Raw genomic sequence first — 22,683 nt, 5'->3', positions numbered from 1 at the left:
TAAGGGAGAAGGGGCCCAGGGTTCAGTCGGAGTGGGGGGGGAGTTCTATGGTCCATCTCCTGAGTTTCCATCAGCAGCACAGCCAAGGTCATGCAGAAATGAGGGGTCAAGTGGGGAAGATTTTCAGGAGCCGGAGAGGGATTCTTTGAGAGCTTATGGATGCTTTGAACTAGAGAGCCTGGCCAGCAGGACCCTCTTTCCTCTACTCGTCCTTGCCTGGGCCTGGAGTCCCTTTAACCCCAGAGTCACTGGCCAAGTCTGGGAGAAAAAAACTCTCCCTTCCCCCACCCTGAGATGGTCCAAGCCCTGAGGTACCACCTCCCACTGCGGAGGGAGGTGTGAGGGCCCCGCTCGGTCCTTTGTTCAGCTTGGGGAATGTTTACTTTTTCCCAGGAAGCCACCCCCACAATACACTGCTGCTGCCTGGGCTGGCTTTGGCTAGGACATGAGGCCAATAGGTGTTTGAAGGGGGAAAGGGGTCTTGTGATGACATGAGGTGGCTGGGCTACTGGGGAAACTGAGGCAGGAGTGGAGAGATGGAGTAGAAGGTCACCTTGCCAGGGTAGGTCAGGAAAGGTGAAAATAATAGAAATAACAGTAGGTACCCATGATGATAACCAAGTGGTAGTCCCTCCAAGGCCTGGGGAGGGGGCTCCCCAGGTTTCCTGTAAGGAATCAGACCCAGAGGCTTTCCCTGGTTACTCAGGAGCAGGACTAAGATGGAGCCTGGCTCTGCCTGATGTCTGAGCCTGTCCCAGGACTGAGAGTGGACAGCAAGTTGGGGATGAAGATACAGCCCTCTCCTATAGGCTACGGCTAGGGCTCCAGGACCCTGCAGTGCTGACTTTAGCCTGCCCAGCCTTACTTCCCAAGGAAAGGGCTGGGTTCGCACTGGGCATGCTTCTTGTGCTCTCTACCACTAGAGAAACAGCACTTGGGTTTGCTTATTTCCTATGAATCCAGTTGTCCATAACTGCAGCCCCTCCACTGATCAGAGTCTGCTAGGAAGCTCTCTTCCTTCAGAGAAGGAAAACCAGGGTCCAGGAGAGGAAAGGGCTCCTATGTCCAGAGCAGCCCCAGGGTTCAACCTTCTCAGACTGGGCATATCTGTCTTGCTCTGTGGAAAGGACGTTCTGCAGGTGGAGGGTTGAACGGGTGGGTTCTGGTCACTGCCCACCAGCCTACCTCAGCCCAGCCCCTGAGCTTTTTAGGGCTAATGGCCCAGAACAGTGCCACCACTTACATCATTTGCGCGTGGCATCTGAGAACCAGAGTCGCCAGGTGTCCTTATTAGGAAATGAGGAGACTGGCGGTTAGGAAGGGTCACAGTCCATTTATTTCACCCGAGGGGGAGTGAGTATGGGGTGAATACAGATTGAAGGGGAAGTTCCATTTAGTAAGACTCGACTTAGCTGGCCTGACTGTACAGGGACCCTCCCTTACCCTCCAGGGGCTCCCTGGCCAGCCAGACAGGCTTGCAGCTTCAGATTGCAAGGGAGGGGTGAGGAGGCCCAGGAGCTTGGAGGCCAGGGGTGGCACCAGGGAGCTGGGTAGGTGGCTTTGACAGCTACAGTGGGACTTGGAGCTAGCAAACCGGGGAGGGGTGGGTATTCCAGGATGAGCCTGATGAGGGAGAAAGGAAGACCCAGAGCATGAACTTGAGCCCAGATCCCTGCATTTGGGATCTCAGTTTTCCTGGAAAAGGGAGCCATCTCCCTCCTGAGAGGGGGCTTGGAAGTGGCCCCTTCGGGAGTTGGGATGCCCTGGGGGCTGGTTGGCTGCCCCTCAGCTGGCCAGGATCGGCCCTCAGAGAGAGCGGGTCAGGTCCTCGTGCTTGCTGAGAACCTGTCTGAGGCCCAGCCTGGGTCAGCCAGGCCAGGTCCTGAGGCCCTCAGCTGTGGTCCTTCTAGGTCCAGCCAAGCTTCAGATGGGACCGCCACTGGCTGGGCCTCCGCAGCACAGGCCTTGTCTCTGGTTCCCTGGCACGACGCCCACCCCGCCCTCCCTGGCTCCAGCTTTCCTTGGCACGGAGTGAGGAGCTGGTGCATGCTCAAGGAGTAAATCATGTTCCTTGGCAGCCCCCGCTGCTTCGTAATCGTAAAGAATTTAAAGAGAAACTACCAAGATAAAAATCTCATCCTGGCCCATAAAGGCATCTTTCACCCTGTGGCTTGGGAGGCAGCGGCCTCAGAGCGGGCTCCTGGCTGTCTGCACCTGTGTGTATGCACCTCCAACCCAGTGACCCCTCCAGACGTGGCGGGGGGGGGGCCCAGAGGGTGTCTTCAGAGCCATGGGTACTTGGCCTCTGACTCCTGGGAGACCTCCAGCTCCTCCCCCAGGGCAGGCAGTGGGGCACTTACATTTGGTAGAATGCAGAGGTGGTGTTGTGGCGGTTGAGAGGACTGGCCCTGAAGGCAGACAGTCCCCATCCTACCTTGTCAGCTGTGTGATTTCAGACAAGCGGCTTAGGCTCTCTCACCCTCAGTTTCTCCGTGTAAGGTGGGGATGGCAATGGCCCCGTGGAAACAGCACCTTGAGGTCTCAAGCTGCCTAGCTTGCATCCTGGCCGTGGGCAGACCTTGCGTAGTGAAGTCCCTCTGTGTCCCTGCTGCCTCATCTGTAAAATGGGGATAAAAATGGTGCTGACCTCATTGTGTTTTATGTATTAACTTTGTGAGTATAGTTATGGCTCTTGTGAAGGAAGTCTCAGAAACTAGGAGCTACTCTGAGGGTGGCAGACAGGTGAGGGCTGATCCTGGGGGTACCCAAGGAGTCCACACTGCTTCACCCCTCCCTCTAGACGTCTAACCTTTGGTGAAGCAGATGGTGTTTGGAAAGGACTGCAGGAAGGACCCTGCACCCTGTGGGTGGAGTGGGGGTCAGGAGGAGGAGGAGGATTCCTACCATGGGCATCTGGACAGGCTTTGTGGAGGAGGCTGTATCTCAAACAGGGGAAGGGAGATTTCAGGAGAGGGAAGAACGGGAGCAGAGGCGGGGTGTGTGTGGTGCAGCACTCGGGGAAAGGGCAAGATGCTAGATGGAGTCTTGCTCTCGGCGCTAGGATACAGAGGTTGCACTTTCTCCTTGTGGTTTTTAAGCTTTTTTTTTTCATGGCCGAGGTACCGAATACATACTGGGAAAGAAAAAGACAACAAATTTGGGGAGGGGATGCTGTGGAGGGGGCTCTCCCCAAGACGAGCACCCCAGTCTGGCTGGGGCCATGGTAAGCGGCAGTGACCCCCCTCCGCCGAGCACGGTTCTAGCTCCTGCAGCTTGTGCTAGGGGTGACCAGACCTGGGTTGCTCACTTGCACATCTACACAACTGGGCCAAGAGCGTGTTTTCCTAGCCTGACCTGGCGCTGTCCTGGGAATCTGAGCCCCGCCTCAAGGGAGCCCTTGGAGCTTTGGAGAAGCAGAGAAGATTCCTGCTGCATTTTTCTTAGAAATAGCAAGAGGGCCTTTGCCAAAGGCCTGGATGCCAGAAGGCTCCGGTCTGAATCCAAAGCCCAGCTCACGTGGGTGCCTGAGCTTGGCAGGCCTGCAGGCCCCTGCCCCCCCCAGACTGCTGAGCAGCCCCAGGGAGAGGGTGGAGGCCTCCTGGGCTCCAGACCCTGACCACGGATCCTGACCCGGCAAAGAATGGGGTCTGGGCAGTGGCTGCTGGCCTAGGTTCCAGGAGGCCAGCCCGTGGAGGAGAAGGGGGCTCAGCTAGGTTGACTTGTGGCGTTCTCAATGGGGCCGCTGGCAAGTATTGCCTATCTGCTATATCTCTGCAGGGCAGGGACACCCCGAAAGCAACAGCCCCCTCCAGGGACCAGGAGGCCTTTGGGGCATGAGGCCTCAGCTCCACCCCCCTTCCCCCAGTCTTCTCCCTTCCTTCCTCCCCCAGGTCCCCCCTTGCCTCCATCTCCACCCATCACCACCATGACCCCTCCTTGGCTTCCTACCCGGACATGCTCTTTCCTCTGTGGTCTCTGCACCCAGCCAAGAGCCCTGTTTCTTCCCATTTAGGACTCAGTGATGATGCCCTCATTTCCTTCCAGGGGCAGAGTCCAGTGTGTGGACGTGCTGGTGGGCCAACGTGGGTGACTCCTGTCACTCTTGCACTATAATTGCAGAGCGACAGCTAGAATGGAGGGGCCTCGTGGGCTCCTGCAGCACCTGAGGTGGAATGGGTGGCGCTCCGGACTCCTCTACCCAAGGCTGCCCCGCTGTCGTTTTGCTCAGCACCCTCCAGTCCCAGCAGCAGGCCTGTGTGGAGCACTCACTGCCTTTCTGTACTGGCGACCAGCTGAGTCCTGCCTGGAGTCCTGACACAGCCTAACTCCATCCCCCAAGGCTGACCATGAGCACACATCTGTCTGGGCAGTGCCTCCGTTTCCCTGTCTGAATATTGGGGAGGGGGCTAAGACTGGGACATCCTGGGAATCTCTGGGTGGGTGATGTGAAGGGGCTGCAGGGACCCCAGGAATCTGAGGAGGGCAGAGATGGGGGCTGGGCCCAGGGCAGGGGGAGGGTCTTGACACCCACCAGCCTGTTGGTCCCATCCTGACCTGTCTGTCTGGTTGATTTATCAGAGTAAATGAGCCATGGAGAGTTTGTTGTCTTTTGCAGTCACAGGGAGGAGGAGGTGGTGGAGGAAGGAGTGAGGGGTTTCCGGGCCAGGTCTGGAATGTGGAAGGAGGGGTGGGCCCCCGAGGCCTGTGGAACTGGAGGCTCTGATCCACTCTCCCCACCTGAGAAGTGGATCGGTGCCACCCTTCCCTCAGGAGCAGCCCCTCTGCCCACCCCCTACCCACTTCTTGGGGCACATTCCAATGTGAGCTGCTTGCCTGGCTCAGGCCCTCTCCTCCCACCCCAGGCTCAGGGGCCGCCCTGCCCCTTCAAGCCAGCCTCCTTGACCACACTGTGTCTTTTCCAAGTTGGGCTAGAGCTCTGAACTTTGCCTGGCCTGCGGATGCCCAAAGATGTCCTCCTAGGCAGCCGTGCATGCCATTCCGGTCCAGGTAGGACATCCTGGCCCCCTGAGCCACCAGCCCAGACCTAGAACAATCAGGCACCATGTGGCCCCAGGGCTGGGCAGGGATCAGTGGAGGCACCGAGGCTGGAGGACCCCCTACCTGCTAGGAAACAATGGTTGAAAGTCACTGGACATCCTTAGTGGGGAGACGTGTAGACCCTCTGCTATCCGCCTGGTGTGTGTGCCAGGGAGTGACCCTGCTTCCCCTTCCCACCTGGCTTTTCCTGGGTCAGGATGAGTTGTGCCCCCAGCCTGTCTTCTCTTGGGCGGAGCAGGTGGGCGCTGGGGCGGAACGGGCGTGGGAACAGCATGCCTGGGCCTGCCGGCCCCAGCCCCCAACCCTTAGCCCCCAAAATGGGAGGGAAGCCTGCAGCGGAGCTTAGCCCAGCTGGGCTGCTCCAGCTCGGCTCCAGCTTGGTGTTTACTGAACAGCTGCAATGTTTACAGTAGCCCTTAAGAAGAGGCCCCTTGTTCCAGAGGATATCCCATCCTGAGGGTCCCACTGGGGGCTCTTCTGACCTCACCACCTCCCCGCACCCCTGGGATAGGCATGTCAGGGAGGCAGGGACTACAGTCATCTCCACCCTCTCCCGCGCTGGGCCCGTGTCTTGGCATCTGCCTGCTCCTCCACCATTCACTCTGGCCTTGGGTCCCTCACTCCTGGAGGAGCTGACATTCCCAGGAAGTGGCAGCTCTAAGTCGTGAAATACGGTAACTGGGTCCCTAGTTCAGACTTTTAAATTAAATTCAATCAGAGCCGTTATTGAATATAAACACGTGGAGTCATTTACATGTTAATTATGTTGAATGGACTAGAGACCATAATTAGTTGCTAATTGGGTGAGAGCGGCTGTAATTGGTTTTGTTGGCACCGACCTGGCTCACCTGCCTGGAGGAAGAGGGGCAAGTGTGGATGGCTCCTAGGGAGGCCTCTGGGTCTCTGATCTGGACAACGTGATCCAGAGATGGGATTGGAGAGGACAGATTTTGAGGGGCTTGGCGCCAGAGGAGCCTGGAGCCTACCACCCCAGGGAGGAGGCAGCTTAAGCCCCAGGCAAAAACCCTGGGTCTGGCTTCTTGGGGTTCCCGTCTAGAACATCTTTAGGGGTGAGGGGGTGACAACCTCCCCTGCCCAGTCCCATGTGGGACCTGGACCTGAACAGATGGTAAATGCCTGGGAGAGGGTCCATGGGAGCACAAGGCAGATGTCACCCTAGTATGTCCCTGCAGATGCTGGGGCCTTGGATTGGTCTGGCCAGGGTTGGGGACTTGGCGTTGAGGTATGAGTGAGGTGGGTGTGTCGAGCAGGGACAAAGGTGCATGCAAAGGCTTTAGGGCTGCCCTGCCCCCAGCTTGGCCTGGCTGGGGCTCCAGGGTTGCAAGGCTGTGGCCAGGGGCTGAGGCCTTCCGGCTGGCCGCTCATTAAAAGAGGATTAGGCCGGGAGCCAGGGGGCCAGCCCAGCCCCTGGGCCTTCCTCTGGGGCCCCTCACAGCTTGGGGGAGTGGTGAGGGACGGGGGGGTGGGGGGGGGGCGGGCACCCCTCCCTAGAGCCTATGGGTGTCCAGGAGGGACCCTGCCATTCCTGCTGCTGCCACTGCTACCACTGCTACCATCTCCTTATCCACCTCAGTTTCCCTCCTCAGAAGGGCAGGAGGATAAAGTACGGACAGACCCCGGCCAGCACCCCCGCCCCTCACCCCCAGCCTCATTTCTCTTCGTGTTAGGGATTAGGGCTGCACCAGCCCACACGAAGTCAGAGGTCAGGGCTGGGCTGACGGGACCTGTCTATCACCTCCCACTACCCAAGCACAGCCCGGGAGGTGACGCTGTCAGTCAGGCCGTGCTGCTTTGTAGGGCCGTACCCAAGGGGGCGGGGTACCCATCTCTGCTCCAAGACTCCCCCTTTGCAGCAGCCCCTGCTCACTGGCAACAGACCTCGAGATGGGCAGCAGCCGTCGGGGGCCGCGCACTCGGGGTCTGCGGGGCGCGAGCTGCGGACACGCCTCCTCGGTGCTGTCCCCGCCCACTGCCTCCTTTAAGTAAAGCATCTTCAGCTGCTTCCCAGAGAGGAGGAAACAGAGACCAGGGTTCATCCTCCTATACGCTAAGCTCCTGCCTCTGGACCTTTGCCAGGCCGTTCTGGGCCGGGACCCCAAGTGTCTAATGGCCACGGGAGAGTGCTAGAGGCTGGGAACAGCTACGGAAATGAGGTGTCTGTTGCCAGAAAAGTCTCTTCCTTCCCGATGACGGGAAAAGCCTTCCCGGATGTCACCCCACCCAACCTGTGCCCAGCCTGGATGAGGGCATGGGGGTGGGGAGCTCTTCCCTGGAGCATCACCCAGGCACACCACCTCCCTCCCCGAGGTCAAGCTTATCCAGACTTGAATCCCTGACACCCACAGAGCCTTTGGTTATGCCTCAGCCCCTCCCTCTGTATTGTCCTGGGAGTGGGGGAGGGGTGACACTCCTGCTCTCAGAGCTGGGCCTGGGACAAGTGGAGCAGAGGTGGCGACTGGCCTGAGGACATGAGCAGCCTCAGTCCGTGTCAGCTCCCCCACATACACCCATGGCTCCTCAGGCCCCTGGGTCCCTGTGGCCCAAGTCCCTGCTCCTTAGAGGCGCTGGGGGCCAGTAGGCTGTAGCCCTGTTGATACCGCAGGTGTCAGAGCAGGATGCCCAGGGCCCTTGACCACCTCCTGCCCTGACCCAGGCTTCTTGGAGGAGTAAAGGACCCCCGTTCCTTTGCCCGTGGCAGAGTGGGGAGGTGGGGACAGGACACCAGTTTCACTCCTCACCCTTTGACCTGAGGTGAGCACCACTGTCCCCTGGCCCTCAGTCTTCCTGTCTGGAGCTGGGGGTGCAGGGCTGTCACGGGACCGCTTTTTTTAATTCTTTACTACAATCTGATATTAGGGAAATGAGCATTCCGTGACCCCAGCTGGGGTCATGAAGCCCGTGCCAGAAGCCCACACCAGAGGCAAAGATTCCTGACCCTTGGTCTCACCCTTCCCTACCCCACACAGCCTTTTGGGGCTCCCAGCACCCACCTTAGTTTCCACAGTGACCAAAACATCACATCCTGTGACAACAGAGCCATTGACGCCATATCCCGTGGCCACTGGAAGGGGTCCCCAGGGTCCTGAGTCACGTGCCCTGTCAATGAAGGACGAGTCACTTTCCGGCCGTGGCCCTCCTGGCAGGCAGTCCCCACCACCAGGACTGGCTCTGCGGGGGCTTGCCCCTCCTTTAGCCCAAAAGGCCACGGAACTGGGTGGGAATCCCATGCTCCACGCAGTCTGACGTGTCACTTCCCTGCTCTATGCCTCTCATCTGTAAACTGGATATTATGAGCACAGGGCTTTGCACACAATAGGTATTAGAGGACGAAGTGAGAGGCTCCCTCCATTCCCACCTCTGCCCAGAGGGCAGGGACACAGAGGGTTGAGCGGAAGGATGTCAGATCAAGGCTGGTCTCCTGCTCCTCATTTAGGTCTCAGTTTCCTTATCTGCTGAATGGTCTCTCCTCTGTCCTCACAGTGCTTTGAACTTGGGGCTGTGGCACTGGGGGTCATGGCACTGTAGAGGGGGAGGGTTGGGATTATAGGGGCCCAAGGCTAGGCAGGGATGGGAGGGTGGGAATTATGGTTGGTTGCATCCCTGGGACTAGATATTTGAAGCTCCCCCCAATTCAGCTTCCTGTGCCTGAAGGGACCCACCTGAATCTCTCCTCCCTTCCCTCCATTGCCCACTAAATGCCCCCTAGCCCAGCAGGATGGGTAAGGGCACAGTCAAGGCCATGCCCCCAGCCAGGGTATAAATAACCCCTGGCGGGCTGTCCCAGCCTGGGGGGGCTCCGCTGGCAGCCCCACTTCCTCTCTGGCCACTTCCTGGCCTTGGGGGTGGGAGAGTGTTTACTTTCCTGTTGTCACTATGGTTGGGTGGCCAGGCGGGGGACTCCGAGTGGCCCAACAACAGGTGCAGGACAGGTGCCCACGCTGCCCTGCCCAGGACTTCAGAGGCACCGCCAGTGAGGCCGTAGCCAGGCAGGGATCGGCCCTTTGATCCCTTGGCGTCCCTGCGTCCCAGCGGTTGGCCAAGGTCATCACCTGTATTCTCTTGTTGCCATAGTCAGGGCTGGACAGGGCAAGGCCTTTGTTTGCCCTGCCCAGCCCTCAGACGTGGGCTCTGGGTCTGCTGTGGGAGTCCCCTGCCTCCCAGCCCACCTCACGCGCCCATCTCAGCACATCCTGAAGCTCCCATTCAAAGCTGCTCTCAGGCACAGCCCCTCCGGCTCCATTCTCCGGTCCCCAGCACACAGCAGGGGTCAGGGTCAGCCAGGCCAGTCAGAGACAGCTGCCTGAGTAGAGGGTGGCCTTGACTAATGAGATGGGGCCACCTGCTGGTTCCACCTTCAGGCAACACCGAGGGCTCTCAGTGACCTTAGATCCAAGGCCTCAGATTCTCCCTCTCCAGGCCTCCCCCTTGACTGCCCCACCTGTGAAATGGGTTACCAGATGTGGGGCAGGGAGACGGGATGTGTATGAGCCCCTTGGTGGATGCCCCCTCTGATGTAGGACACACATGTGCATGTGTGTACACCTGGGCCACGTGCGTACATGCATCCTCTTCTGTGTGCTGCCATCTCAAGCCTCCCGTGCTGGTGAATATTCATCACCCTCATTACAATCTTTCCTCTCCCGAGGAGTTAAAAATAGCTGGGGATGGGTGGAGCGGGGACTTGCCATGGGGACCCCTCGGAACTCCCTCTCCCAGAGGAAAGTTTCCAAGTTTCCTGGAGTCCTCTGTCCGTTATCGGCCTATCACTAGCCAAGTTTCCTCCTGTCTTTCATCCCCAGAAAGAAAGACTTTTCCCCAGTAACCTGAGGGTGAGAGGGCCAGGGCTGCCAGCCTCATGCAGAAGGGAAACTGAGGGCTTGGCTGGACCCTGCCCCCAGCCCTGGGGACGCTGCAGCACTAGGGGGAGGGCCTCTTTCCTGGGAAAGGCTTCCTGGCTGGGTCATAGTGGCCTGAGGATTCCACCATCAGCAACCCTGTGGGGTCTGAGGGAAGCCCAAGGTCTGTTGGGCAGTTTGGCTCCAGCAGGGCTTTCTGGTGTCCTGGCTAAACCTGCTTCAGACAAGGTGGGGACCTTGCTGTTTGCCAGCTTTGCCCTCTGTCTCGTTGGCAGCTGGGGTGAGGACAGCGCACCCTGGCTCTGTGCCAGCATCTGGGAGCTGTCTTGGATGCACCTGCCCCCCACCCCCCTGCTCGTTAACCCTTTTAGGCCCCTGGGGGAAGCTAGCCCCACCTGAGCAGAGAGTCTTTGATGCCATCACGCACCCTGGCCCGCGCCCGCTGCCCTTTCATTGGGATGCGGAGATTGGCTGGGCTGCCGATGAATCAGGGCCCCGGCTCAGGTATGGCCCCTTCCCTGGCCTGACCACCTGTCCCACTTTCTCCTCCCAGAATGTCAGGGACTAGAGGGGGATCCAAGTAGGCCTTGCAGGGGAAGCTGGGGGTTGAAGACAACCGTGCGGTGAGGGTACCCCCTCTGTCAAAGGGGGTATGGCTGGATGGTCTCCAAGAGCCCTCATGGCTCCCCTGCCCTCTGCCCACAGAGCTTAAGGCCACAGGCACAGCCCACTTCTTCAACTTTCTGCTCAACACAACCGATTACCGAATCCTGCTCAAGGACGAGGACCATGACCGCATGTACGTGGGCAGCAAGGACTACGTGCTGTCCCTGGACCTGCATGACATCAACCGCGAGCCCCTCATTGTAAGGGCCAGCCCGGATATGGTGGGGGGGTGAGGGGCGCACGCCCCAGGGCTGGGGGCCCCGTGCAGCAGGCCCTCTGACCCCCATCTCTGGCAGATCCACTGGGCAGCCTCCCCACAGCGCATCGAAGAGTGCGTGCTCTCAGGCAAGGATGGCAACGTGAGTGCGTTGGGACCCACGGTTTGGGTGGGGTGTGGGGGGCACGGGACCCCAGCAAAGCAGTCTCGCCAGGCAGGCATCCGGGCACCTCCTTGGCTTTCCTTCTGGCCCCAGGGTGAGTGCGGGAACTTCGTCAGGCTCATCCAGCCCTGGAACCGAACACACCTGTACGTGTGCGGGACGGGCGCCTACAACCCCATGTGCACCTACGTAAACCGCGGCCGGCGTGCCCAGGTAAGCCTCGCCCACCCTGGCCCTGTGCGGCCCCCGAGCTGCCCCCATTGGTAGCTGCCTTCCAGGGCTCTGACGGGAGGAGGGGCTTGAGCCCCAGCCCTGCCCCTTCCCGGCCCTGTGATCTTGGGTGAGTGACGTCTTCCACCTCTCAGAGCCTCCGTTTCCTCCCTTGAAAATGGGGCTAATGGCTGCCTTTCTCACAGGTCGGTGTGAGGAGGAGGCAGTGAGCTAACGCTCTCAGAACTCTTAGCCCTGTGCCTGGCATATAGTAAGCGCTCACTCCATACGTGGCAGCAGTTCTCTTGGCTGTGCCTGTGGATGGTGCCCCTGCAGCCAAGCCAGAAGGCTGGACGCCTGGGTCAGCTTCTGCCACACGGCCTGGGGGAGAGCTGCCCCTTCCTCGGCTCTGCCCCACCCTGCCCGCTTCTGCCCTCCTCCATTTCCATGTGGGCATGTGTGTGAGCTGGTGTGACCTTGCAGGGCGTGTGTGAGAGCCGTTGGACCTAAGGGGCACAGGTGTGTGCAGGCGCGCCCCAGCTGTGTGTGTGTGTTCCCACGGGGCGCATATATGTGCTCCGGGGGCCCAGGTGCTCCCGTGTATTCCTGGCACGTGTGGTGTGAGAGGCTGGCAGCCCGAGCCCGCTCCCCCAGCCCCTGCCACCCCTGGCTCTAATCTGTATTCCTCGTCTTCTCAGGCCATGCCCTGGACCCAGATGCAGGTGGTCAGAGGCCGAGGCAGCAGAGCCACCGATGGTGCCCTCCACCCGACGCCCACAGCCCCACGCCAGGTGGGCCTCATCCCTCCAGGCTCTTGCCAGGCAGCATTGCCTCTGAACCGAACTCACCCTGGGCCTGGCCTTCCAGCCAGGAACCTACATCCCAGGCCAGCCTCCCCAGGATCTTCCGTCCACCTCTGTGCCCCCCTCCCACCCCCTCCCCTGTAGCGCCCTCAGGCTCTGACGGCATTCCCAGTTGGACTTATGTCAGCCTCAGTGTGACAAGAAATCATGAACCCACCAGGTGGGGAAGACAGGAGCCCTGGGGACAGCTGTGCCTGCACCCTCAGAACACGTGTGTAGACGTGCGTGAACATACGCCAACATACGTGTGGGCATGCATTGGACACTCTCTCACCCACACCTTACTTAGCCCCCAGCGTGGGCAGATGGCACATGTGTGCAGCCTGACACGGAGCTCTCATGTGTCTGTGCCCCATGGCTTAACACAGGTGTCCTGCACACCCCCATGCCTGGGGCTCTCTTCCCCTGGGGTGGGAGGGGCAGAGCTGTGAGTCTACTAGACTTGAGCCAGGACAGGGCTGGGGGGCTGGGCTGGGGGGCTGGGCCGGGGCGGGGAGTGCTGGGGCTGGGCAGGGGCGGGCAGGGGGGCAGGGGCTGCCGCTGAGTGATAGAGCAAGTGGTCACTTGAGCGTGTGTGTCTGCGGCAGGGAGTGCTGAAAGGTGAGGCCGCTCAGACTCTGCGTGTGTGTGCCCAGGGTGCGAACAGTGGGTTCCGCGTGTTGGCTGTGATGCGTGCCGAGCTGTGTGTGCAGGAAGTGGTGTGTGCAGAATGTAACTGGAAGCAGGCCTGTGTACACCTTCCCATCACCATCCCTGCCACCTGCTGCCTCCTCCTCTCTGCCTCTGTGCCTCTCTCCTCTCCCTCCCTTAACCCCCTCACGAGCTCGTCCTGCTCCCAGTGCCTTCACCAGCTTTCCTCCCAGCATCTTCAGGGATGGGCTGGGAGGCACGGGGGGCTTTGAGAATTCCACGCGGTCTGGGCTGGACCCCTCAACTCCCAGCTCCCTGCGGAGACATGTGGAGCTGGGGGCTGTGCTGAGGGGCAGGAAAAAGGCCCTGACCTGTTAGTCTGTCCTGAAGATGACATGTAGGGCACAAAACATGGCGATGCGATAACCTCAGAGCCCTCTGGCCTGGTGGGACCTGATGGCAAAGAACAGGACCCCAGGCCCTTGGCCAGTACCCCTGCCCTGATCAGGTTGGCAGCCCCTTTGAGGCCCAAGACAGGCAGCCACAGCTCAAAGAGTTGTGCATCTGTGGCCTGAGGAGGCCCTGGCCGGAGTCTTCCCGAACGAGTTGGCATGGAGGGGCTTAAGCCCATATAAGCCCACCCCACGCACTTCTCATGGTCCCCAAAGCAGAGTCCTCTGAGATGTGATTCCCAGGTCTTATCTGAGACCTAGACCAGGAATCACCTCCCTGGAAACCTGCAGCACAGCCCTGCCCTGGGAGACCTCGGCAGTTAGGGTTAAAACCCAGTGACATCTGGGGAGTGAAGCAGGGTGGCTTCAGGGTTTCCCTGGGGGCTCGCTCTCAGCCTGGAAGCCTGATGTCCCTTGCCTTTCCTGGTTGTGGGATGGCTTGGACGATGCTGAGGCCCTCTCTGCCCTGCAGGATTACATCTTCTACCTGGAGCCTGAGAAACTCGAGTCAGGGAAGGGCAAGTGTCCCTACGACCCCAAGCTGGACACAGCCTCAGCCCTCATCAGTGAGTGCTCCCACCCCACCCTGCTTCTATAGCCTAAAGGTGTGACCTGTGCCTCTGGAGCGGACGCATGGAGCCAGGGAAGAGACCATGAAATTGCTGTGTCTGAAACCCACCCCCACGTAATGTGGCCCCACTTGGCAAGGGCAAGGGTGTAGACCAGACTGCAGTGTGAGCTAAGGGTCAGAGACTAGGTGGTATGAGCCTCCATCCAGCCCCTCGGTTGGAGGGGGTGCTCAGGGAGCAGATTCTACCCTGAAATTCACAGTGTGGCCCGTGCAAAGGCCAGAACCCTCCAGGCCACAGGCTTCCTGGAAGAGAAGAGAAGCGGAGTCTACCCTGAGGGTGGTGTGAGGGGGTGGTCCCATAGCGTGTTCTCAGATTGTCTGGGAGGCTGGGAGAGGCCCGCAAGGCAACACCAGTGGAGAGTCCTGGCCCAGACGCCAACTGGGGGAGTTTGTTTCTGGTCTGGCCAGGTGTCTGGGAGAGTTGGGAGAATGTTCCCTGAGAAGGAGTCCTGCCTGGGGCCGCAGGAGCAGCTGCTGCCCCGTCCCCAGGTGGGGCGAGCCCACTGCTGACCCAGATCCCTGCACTCTGCCCACTTTCTGGCTGCCCAACCGAGTCTGCCTCTCAGCAGCTGCTGGGCAGTGTGCCACCTCCACGCCTGGGAAAGGCAGGGGTTAGCATTATCCTCCCCTTCCTGGTGAGTAAGAAGGTCCTTACTGGATGGCAGGGTCCAGACTAGGGAGTCTGGTGGGGGAAGACAGGGCCTGCCCTGGGGGAGTCTAGAGGGAAGGCTTGGAGCGGTGTGCTGGAGCCAGCGTGTTTGTGAGATTTTCTATTACATTTTCCGGTATTTTGTGGGCCAGCTGTTAAACACAGCTATTATTAAAAAGTAAATTACATACGCTTTCAATTAAATAAATTACATTAAAAACAAAGGTAAAAATACTCAAAACTCATTACTTCCCAATTATTTTACTACATTTAATTATTATCTATGTCCTTGCAATTATTTACATCTTTCGTATCTGTGGGGTGGAAATACTGTACAGTGGTTTCAGCAGCGCCTCCCAACTCTACTTTCAGTGACCTCAAGTTAGTAGCTTGACATCAGCCATGGTGGGAGTACTTACACCACAGAAATTGTCTCAGGCTGCTAATCAGAGCCACCTGCCACTAATCCCAGTCCTCCCAGAGCCAGTTGTTAAACATTCACCCATGCCCCACTGGTGATGTGATCGCCCAGGAGAACCGGAGGGGGAGATGGGACCCTGCCCTGGAGGTCGTCTGTGCTGTGCACCGGGCTTAGCCCAGGGCGTCCCCCTGACTGACCCACTGGCCCACCTGCAGACGAGGAGCTCTATGCAGGCGTGTACATCGATTTCATGGGCACCGACGCAGCCATTTTCCGCACGCTTGGAAAGCAGACGGCCATGCGCACGGATCAGTACAACTCCCGGTGGCTCAATGGTGAGATGAGCGTAGCCAGTGACACTGCTGGTGGCGGCATGTGTGGGGTGTGGCATGGGGACCATAAGGAAACACTCGTGGGGGAATTTTTGGCCCTCGACTGGCTGGGCAGGGGTAGTTTCTTATCCCGGGAAGAGTTGGGGTGCTCCTGTACCTGGCTGGGGTAAGAGGCCTTGTCCGAGGCAGGCTGCGTCCACTGACCCCTGCCCGCCTGCAGACCCTTCATTCATCCACGCCGAGCTCATCCCTGACAGCGCTGAGCGCAACGACGACAAGCTCTACTTCTTCTTCCGCGAGCGATCCGCGGAGGCTCCGCAGAGCCCCGCCGTGTACGCCCGCATCGGGCGGATCTGCCTGGTACGAGGCCCCTTGCTGCCCCCTCCCCAGGCCCAGTCCTGGCTCTGTCAGCGCTCCTCTGGCAGGGTCTTGGGGGTGAGTGAGCTGATCTGACCCAGCCCCCGCCCCCGCCCCCCAGAACGATGACGGTGGCCACTGCTGCCTGGTCAACAAGTGGAGCACATTCCTGAAGGCAAGGCTGGTCTGCTCCGTGCCAGGCGAGGATGGCATCGAGACCCACTTCGACGAGCTCCGTGAGCACCCGGCAGGCGGGAGGGGGCCCATGGCTACTGCAGGGGATGGCGGCTGGATGGCTGGTCAGGGAAAGTTTGGTGCCCCCAACCCAGGAGTGGGCAGGGCCTCGGGGCTCCCGGCCAAGGTACCTTCCCAGCCGCCTCTCTTTCTGTCCCCAGAGGATGTGTTTGTCCAGCAGACCCAGGATGTGAGGAACCCGGTCATTTACGCTGTCTTTACCTCCTCGGGGTGAGCCTGGGGCTGCGGCCGGGGCCCGCAGGGGCAGAGTGTGGCTGGGGTGGGGGCTATGGCTTGTGGAGGACCCCATCCTGGTGGGGAGTTGTGAGGGAGGGCAGGCTGGGGAGGGGCCCTGGGCCAGGGGTCCGCCCCGCCCGCAGCAGCAGCCTGCCTTGCCCTCAGCTCTGTGTTCCGAGGCTCTGCCGTGTGCGTCTACTCCATGGCTGACATTCGCATGGTCTTCAATGGGCCCTTTGCCCACAAGGAGGGCCCCAACTATCAGTGGATGCCCTTCTCAGGGAAGATGCCCTACCCACGGCCTGGCACGGTGAGAACCCCACTCACTCAGCCTTTCCCTTCCTCTCTTTCCACGAGAACTGTGCTGGGTCAGGCCCTTCGCAGACGTGGGCCCCACCATGGTGGCCATCTCAGCCAAGAGGGTGGGGTTTGGGGAGGGCCACACACACACATGAACTCACCAATCACCCTCAATAAAGCTGAAGTTAAAGCAAAACACACCATAAAGAAAATTCCACCATTTACACGCAGTGTCAGGGTGTGAAAGAATCCAGCTAGGATCCCGGAACAAAGGGGTAGCTGGGTGTGGCAGGCTGCTCCCTCTGCGGGGCTGTTTGGAAGCTGAAAGTTGTAGGGACGTCTTCAAGGCCGGCTGGAGGAGGGGTGGGCAGGAGCCCCTGCAGCAGTGGGAGGCGATTCACCTGATCTTGGTGTGACATGGGCTAAGCAGGAGAGCTTCATGACCTGATCACACGCCTAGGGTGTTAAAGGAGCTCCGGGCCTGCCATCCTGCGGAGCAGGGGTGGAGCCTGGCGGGGGTGGGGGGCAGTGATTGGGTCTGGAAGAACAGTCAGAGGAAGGAGACAGGTGGGGATGAAGACCTAGAAAGGCCGTGGTCAGCTAGGCCAAATACTGCCGCAAGGTCATAGCACGCGAAGCTGGGGAGATGGCCATGGGATTTGGCCTTGTGAGACCTTGGGACCTCCGCTGGAGCAGGCCCTGCAGAGAGGCTGGGTGTAGGGCAGATGCCCAGATGGGGGTTCTGAGAAGCAGAGCAGGTGGAGCTGGTGGGGCAAACAGAGCGGAGACCTCTTCGGAAACTCCTGGGTCCAGCGGGCCCCAGGCGGCCCGGGCCTGACACTCATCGCCTGCCTGCAGTGCCCTGGCGGGACCTTCACGCCATCCATGAAGTCCACCAAGGACTACCCAGACGAGGTGATCAACTTCATGCGCAGCCACCCGCTCATGTACCAGGCCGTTTACCCGCTGCAGCAGCGGCCCCTAGTGGTCCGCACTGGTGCTGCCTACCGTCTCACCACCGTTGCCGTGGACCAGGTGGATGCAGCCGACGGGCGCTATGAGGTGCTTTTCCTGGGCACAGGTACCCACTGCTGCTCCCAGCCCCTCCACGCCGGGCCCGATGGGTGGAGGGTACTGATCCATAGGGCTGGGCCCTGCCCTGCTAGGGGGTGGCTACAGGGTTGTCAGTGTCAGCTCTGCCACCTTCATCCTCTGGAGCTTTCTCTCTGTTACCAGGATAACTGAGAATGGGGATGGGGAAACCGCATTTTCATCCCCATCCCTGGTGGCCGGGAGAGCAGGGACACGGGGTACCTGAGGACCCATGTTTGGGCAGGAAGAGGGAGGACAGAGGCAGACACCTCCAGGATACCTGGGTCCAAATACTGACACACATGCTCTCGTGTGCACACGCAGACTGCACCCAGCACTGTTCCAGTAGCCCTCAACACGAGGAAATACTTCCATCATCCTGTTCTTAGCTTCCCAAAATGAGGGTCTGGGGTCGGAGGGGCAGACTCTAGCTATAACTCCCCTCTTATCCAGGGCTAGTCCGCTTAGACCTCTTCCCCTCATCTTGGGGCAACTCTTCAACCTTGGCACAGAGTCCCCCCTCCACTGCCCTTGGGGGGTTTGGGCCCTGGTGGGGGAAGGGGCTGAGGCTGGTGCCCCTTTCCCAGCATCCTCAGCCCCACTGAGGCCCTGCCCGGCCCGTTCCAGACCGCGGGACAGTGCAGAAGGTCATTGTGCTGCCTAAGGATGACCAGGAGATGGAGGAGCTCATGCTAGAGGAGGTGGAGGTCTTCAAGGTGGGTGTGACACCACCCAGTCCTGTCCTTCTCACCATGCCCTCCTCAGTAGCCCCTCCCGACCTCAGACCTCCAGGTCAGGACAGGAAGGGGGTCACCTGGGTCTTAAGCTAATCCCTGTCTTCTTCTAGGACCCAGCACCTGTTAAGACCATGACCATCTCTTCCAAGAGGGTGAGTTTTGGCGAGGTGGGCTGGGGGGTAGGGATGGAGGCTGCTTCACCTCGGGGTCAGGCCCTTGTTAAAGAGAGGAGGACACTGAGGCACAGAACAGGAAGGGGAAGAGCCCGGCCCAACTGGCTCCTAAGGAAGGCTGGCTGTGGGGAGGGAACTGACACGCGCCTGCCCCTGCCCACAGCAACAACTGTATGTGGCCTCAGCCGTGGGCGTCACACACCTGAGCCTGCACCGCTGCCAGGCATATGGGGCCGCCTGTGCCGACTGCTGCCTCGCCCGGGACCCATACTGTGCCTGGGATGGCCAAGCCTGTTCCCGCTACACAGCGTCCTCTAAGAGGTTTGGACCCCGAGACCCTTGGAATTTTGGTCACCAGACCCAGGGCTCTGTCCTTGGGGGTCTAGAGGTGGATGTGATATTACCCTGGGGGACTCTGTGGGTGAGATACCCTACCCTGGAGTTTTGGGGGTATAGAGACCTTGGGGAGGGGGCAGCTTTCTTGGGAATACTCCTTCAGTGGCTCTCTTCACCCAGGCGGAGCCGCCGGCAGGACGTCCGGCATGGGAACCCCATCAGGCAGTGCCGAGGGTTCAATTCCAACGGTGAGTGCTGTGTCTCAGCACTGGGTGCTCCTCGGGGCAGAGCTGCGCCGCCCACAGAGCTGCTCACGGGGCCCACACTGGAAGGATTCTCACATGGTCCGTGGGGGTGAGGGGTGAGGGGTTTTGGAGGAGGCATGTCCTTGGCCAGCCCCGCAAAGACTGGATGCCTGACGGCACAGCCCTGCCTGTGTGGGTGGGTGTCCCTGTGTATGCCGCTCGCCAGCCTGCGGTCTGCGCGGAGGTGGTGCTGCTTTCACGTGACACCCTCTCGTCCTACAGCCAATAAGAACACCGTGGAGTCTGTGCAGTACGGCGTGGCAGGGAGCGCAGCCTTCCTTGAGTGCCAGCCCCGCTCGCCCCAGGCTACCATCAAGTGGCTGTTCCAGAGAGAGCCCAGTGACCGGCGCCGTGAGGTGACTTCCTGTGCCCCACAGTCCTCACCATGGATGGGGGAGTCCCTTGTACAGTAGAAATTCTCCGTGGGTGAAACGTGGTATAGGAACCAAGCTGGGGCAGCCCTCATTCTAGGGAAGTCCTTCCACGCTCCCTTCCCTTTGTGGAAATCATTTGGGTGAATCCAGTTATATGGAAATTCTGTGGGGTTCCCATATTACATGGAAACTATTTAGAGGTATACCTTTTTTTTTAAATAAACATTTCTCCCTGTCATTTTTTAAATTTATTTATTTCATTTATTTATTGGCTCCGTTGGGTCTTCGTTGCTGCACACGGGCTTTCTCTAGTTGCTGACAGCGGGGGCTACTCTTCATTGTGGTGCACGGGCTCCTCATTGTAGTGGCTTCTCTTGTTGTGGAGCACGGGCTCTAGGCGCATGGGCTTCAGTAGTTGTGGCACATGGGCTCAAAAGGTGTGGCTCACGGGCTCTAGAGCACAGGCTCAATAGTTGTGGCGCACAGGCTTAATTGCTGCATGGCATGTGCAGTCTTCCCAGAGCAGGGCTTGAACCCATCCATGTCCCCTGCATTGGCAGGCAGATTCTTAACCACTGTGCCACCTAGGAAGTCTCCCTGTCTTTTTTTTAAATGTATACTTTTAAAATTGGTTGCGCCAGGCCTTAGTTGCAGCAGGTGGGCTCCTTAGTTGTGGCTCACCTGCTCCTCAGTTGTGGCACATATGCTCCTTAGTTGCAGCATGCATGTGGGATCGAACCTGGGCCCCCTGCATTGGGAGCATAGAATAGAATCTTAACCACTGCTCCACCAGGGAAGTCCCCAGTAGGCATGCCTTTTTTTTCCTTCGGCTGCTTTGGATCTTTGTTGTGATCCATGGGCTTCTCAGTGCAGTGGCTTCTCTTGTTGTAGAGCACGGGCTCTAGGTGTGTGAGCTTCAGTAGTTGTAGCATGCGGGCTCAGTAGTTGTGGCATTCGGGCTTAGTTGCTCTGCGGCATGTGGGATCTTCCTGGACCAGGTATCAAACCCGTGTCCCCTGCATTGGCAGATGGATTCTTAACCACTGTGCCATCAGGGAAGTCCCAGCATGCCTTTTTTTTTTTTTAAAGGTTTTTCGATTTTATAAATTTATTTATTTATTTAATTTATTTATTGGCTGCGTTGGGTCTTCGTTGCTGCGCGGGCTTTCTCTAGTTGCTGCGAGCAGGGGCTACTCTTCATTGTGGTGCATGGGCTCCTCATTGTAGTGGCTTCTTTTGTTGTGGAGCACGAGCTCTAGGCGCATGGGCTTCAATAGTTGTGGCACATGAGCTCAATAGTTGTGGCTCACGGGCTCTAGAGCACAGGCTCAATAGTTGTGGCACACGGCCTTAGTTGCTCCGTGGCATGTGGAATCTTCCCAGAGCAGGGCTGGAACCCGTGTCCCCTGCATTGGCAGGCGGATTCTTAACCACTGCACAACCTAGGAAGTCCCCAGCATGCCTTTTTATATGAGAATTCCATATGTGTATTTTATTGGCAGTATACCTCAGTGTATGGAAATGTCACGAGGATGAGTTCTAGCATATGGAAATTCTGTGGGGTAGGCCTCCTATTATGGAAATACCTTCTAGGCAATCCCTTCTTACATGGAAATTCTATGAGGGTGTCCCAACATCTATTTATTCTCATTAAATAGACATTGTGTGTATGCTTCAGAATTCCCTCATTGTGCAAAATCCCGTTATGGTTGTTCCTCCTGAAATGGAAGTGTGTATTATTCAGATGTTATGAGGAGTCTTCCTGTGGGTTTTTCTTGGTGTGCGGAAATTCCACACGGGTGCCCCGACCGCACAGATAGTCTAATCTGGGAGCTGGCCGGGGCAACAGGATGCTGCTGCAGCCCCTGAGCCCCACTCCCTGCCCCCGCAGATTCGTGCAGACGACCGCTTCCTGCGCACGGAACAGGGCTTGCTGCTTCGCGCCCTGCAGCTTGGTGACCGCGGCCTCTACTCCTGTACAGCCACCGAGAACAACTTTAAGCACGTCATCACGCGGGTGCAGCTGCACATCCTGGGCCGGGACGCTGTCCATGCTGCCCTCTTCCCACCACCAGCTGTGAGCGTGCCACCGCTCCCAGGTGCCGGCCCCCCCACACCCCCTTACCAGGAGCTGGCCCAGCTGCTGGCCCAGCCGGAAGTGGGCCTCATCCACCAGTACTGCCAGGGTTACTGGCGCCATGTGCCCCCCAGTTCCAGGGAGGCCCCAGGGGCACCCAGGCCTCCTGAACCCCAGGACCAGAAAAAACCCCGGAACCGCCGCCACCACCCGCCGGACACATGAGGCCTGCTGTCTGAGCCCTGCAATGGGCCAGCCTAGCCCTCGTCCCTTTTAATATAAAAGATATATATATATATAAAATATCTATATTCTATATACACCCTGCCCCTGCAAAGACAGTATTTATTGGTGGGTTGTAAATAGCCTGCCTCAGTGGCAGCGTTGTCCAGAACTTAGGCCCGTGCTGGTCAGAGACGGCAGAAAACGGAGCCCACCTAACCAGGCCCAGCCAGTTGGCTGGGCCAGGCCAGGACCACACAGTCCTCAGGCTCAGCTGGGAGTCTACCTGCCCGACAGCCACCACCAGGATCTACAAGACACAGAGAGGGAGCAAGCTCTACCTGGATGGGGCATGGACTGTACACCTTTGCCAGTGTGTGCTGTCAGCCTGTGCCGCTGGTGTACCCGCGGATGTGAGGACTGCTTTGGAGACTGAGGGTGGGGGGTGGGGGCTCAGATGCACTCAGAGAAGAGAAGAAGGGGCTGGCACAGGACGCCAGCCCCTGCCTGGGAGAGGGGCACTCGGTCAAGGCCAGCCCTTTCCTGGGTATTTATTCTCTATTTATTGGGGACAGAAGAAGAGGAGCCCTGCCTGGGTGGGGCAGCCCCTCCAGCCCCTCCTTCCCTCCCTGCCTGGCCACGCTACCTCCTCTTCCCTTTTCTGTGCCACTGTGATGCGGCGGCTGGGAGAATAGCAGAGGGGCCAGGCTCAGGCAGCGCTGAGGGGAGGGGGGGCCATGGTGGAGGCCTGGGGCCTGCAGGGGCTCCCCAGGGCTCTCTTCTGCCCACCACTTCAGATGATGGGTGTAAATAGCTCCGAGGGACGGTTGGGTAGGTGGGTGGGGGCCCCTGGCAGCCCTCTGCCGTCCAGGCCACACCTGCCCTTGGGTTCCATCTTGCTAATAAACACTGGCTCTGGGACTGGACTTTGGCTTTCTCCTTGGTATAGGAGGGAGGGCGGGGATTCAGCCCACACCCAGATTCTGTCCCTCCTGTTCCCCCACAGTCTCTTTTGCAAGCCCAGCTTCCATTCACTCATTCAATTGTTTGGTCATTTGTTCACACTGCTT

The 22,683-nt window shown here is 59.1% G+C and overlaps 1 protein-coding gene across 4 annotated transcripts in view; it reads left to right on the top strand.

Annotated features, from left to right (window-relative positions):
- Positions 1–22,551, top strand: part of SEMA3F (semaphorin 3F) — a 29,916-nt gene extending 7,365 nt beyond the window's left edge. For 2 of the 4 annotated variants that reach the window (XM_057704674.1, XM_057704675.1), the window contains exons 3-18: positions 10,641–10,801; positions 10,898–10,960; positions 11,075–11,194; positions 11,890–11,982; positions 13,609–13,702; positions 15,053–15,172; positions 15,390–15,529; positions 15,648–15,991; positions 16,163–16,307; positions 17,156–17,378; positions 18,017–18,105; positions 18,237–18,278; positions 18,463–18,620; positions 18,816–18,883; positions 19,163–19,296; positions 21,206–22,551. In XM_057704674.1, coding sequence (XP_057560657.1) covers positions 10,641–10,801; positions 10,898–10,960; positions 11,075–11,194; positions 11,890–11,982; positions 13,609–13,702; positions 15,053–15,172; positions 15,390–15,529; positions 15,648–15,991; positions 16,163–16,307; positions 17,156–17,378; positions 18,017–18,105; positions 18,237–18,278; positions 18,463–18,620; positions 18,816–18,883; positions 19,163–19,296; positions 21,206–21,616 — 2,405 coding nt within the window. In that variant the 3' untranslated portion in view covers positions 21,617–22,551. The remainder of the gene's footprint in view (positions 1–10,640; positions 10,802–10,897; positions 10,961–11,074; positions 11,195–11,889; positions 11,983–13,608; positions 13,703–15,052; positions 15,173–15,389; positions 15,530–15,647; positions 15,992–16,162; positions 16,308–17,155; positions 17,379–18,016; positions 18,106–18,236; positions 18,279–18,462; positions 18,621–18,815; positions 18,884–19,162; positions 19,297–21,205) is intronic. The other 2 variants (XM_057704676.1, XM_057704677.1) reach the window with 2 other exon arrangements.
- The last annotated feature ends 132 nt before the right edge of the window (positions 22,552–22,683 follow it).

This window comes from Hippopotamus amphibius, chromosome 13, assembly GCF_030028045.1.
Source record: "Hippopotamus amphibius kiboko isolate mHipAmp2 chromosome 13, mHipAmp2.hap2, whole genome shotgun sequence".
Classification (NCBI taxonomy): Eukaryota; Metazoa; Chordata; class Mammalia; order Artiodactyla; family Hippopotamidae; genus Hippopotamus; species Hippopotamus amphibius.
This window is presented reverse-complemented; position numbering and strand designations above follow the sequence as displayed.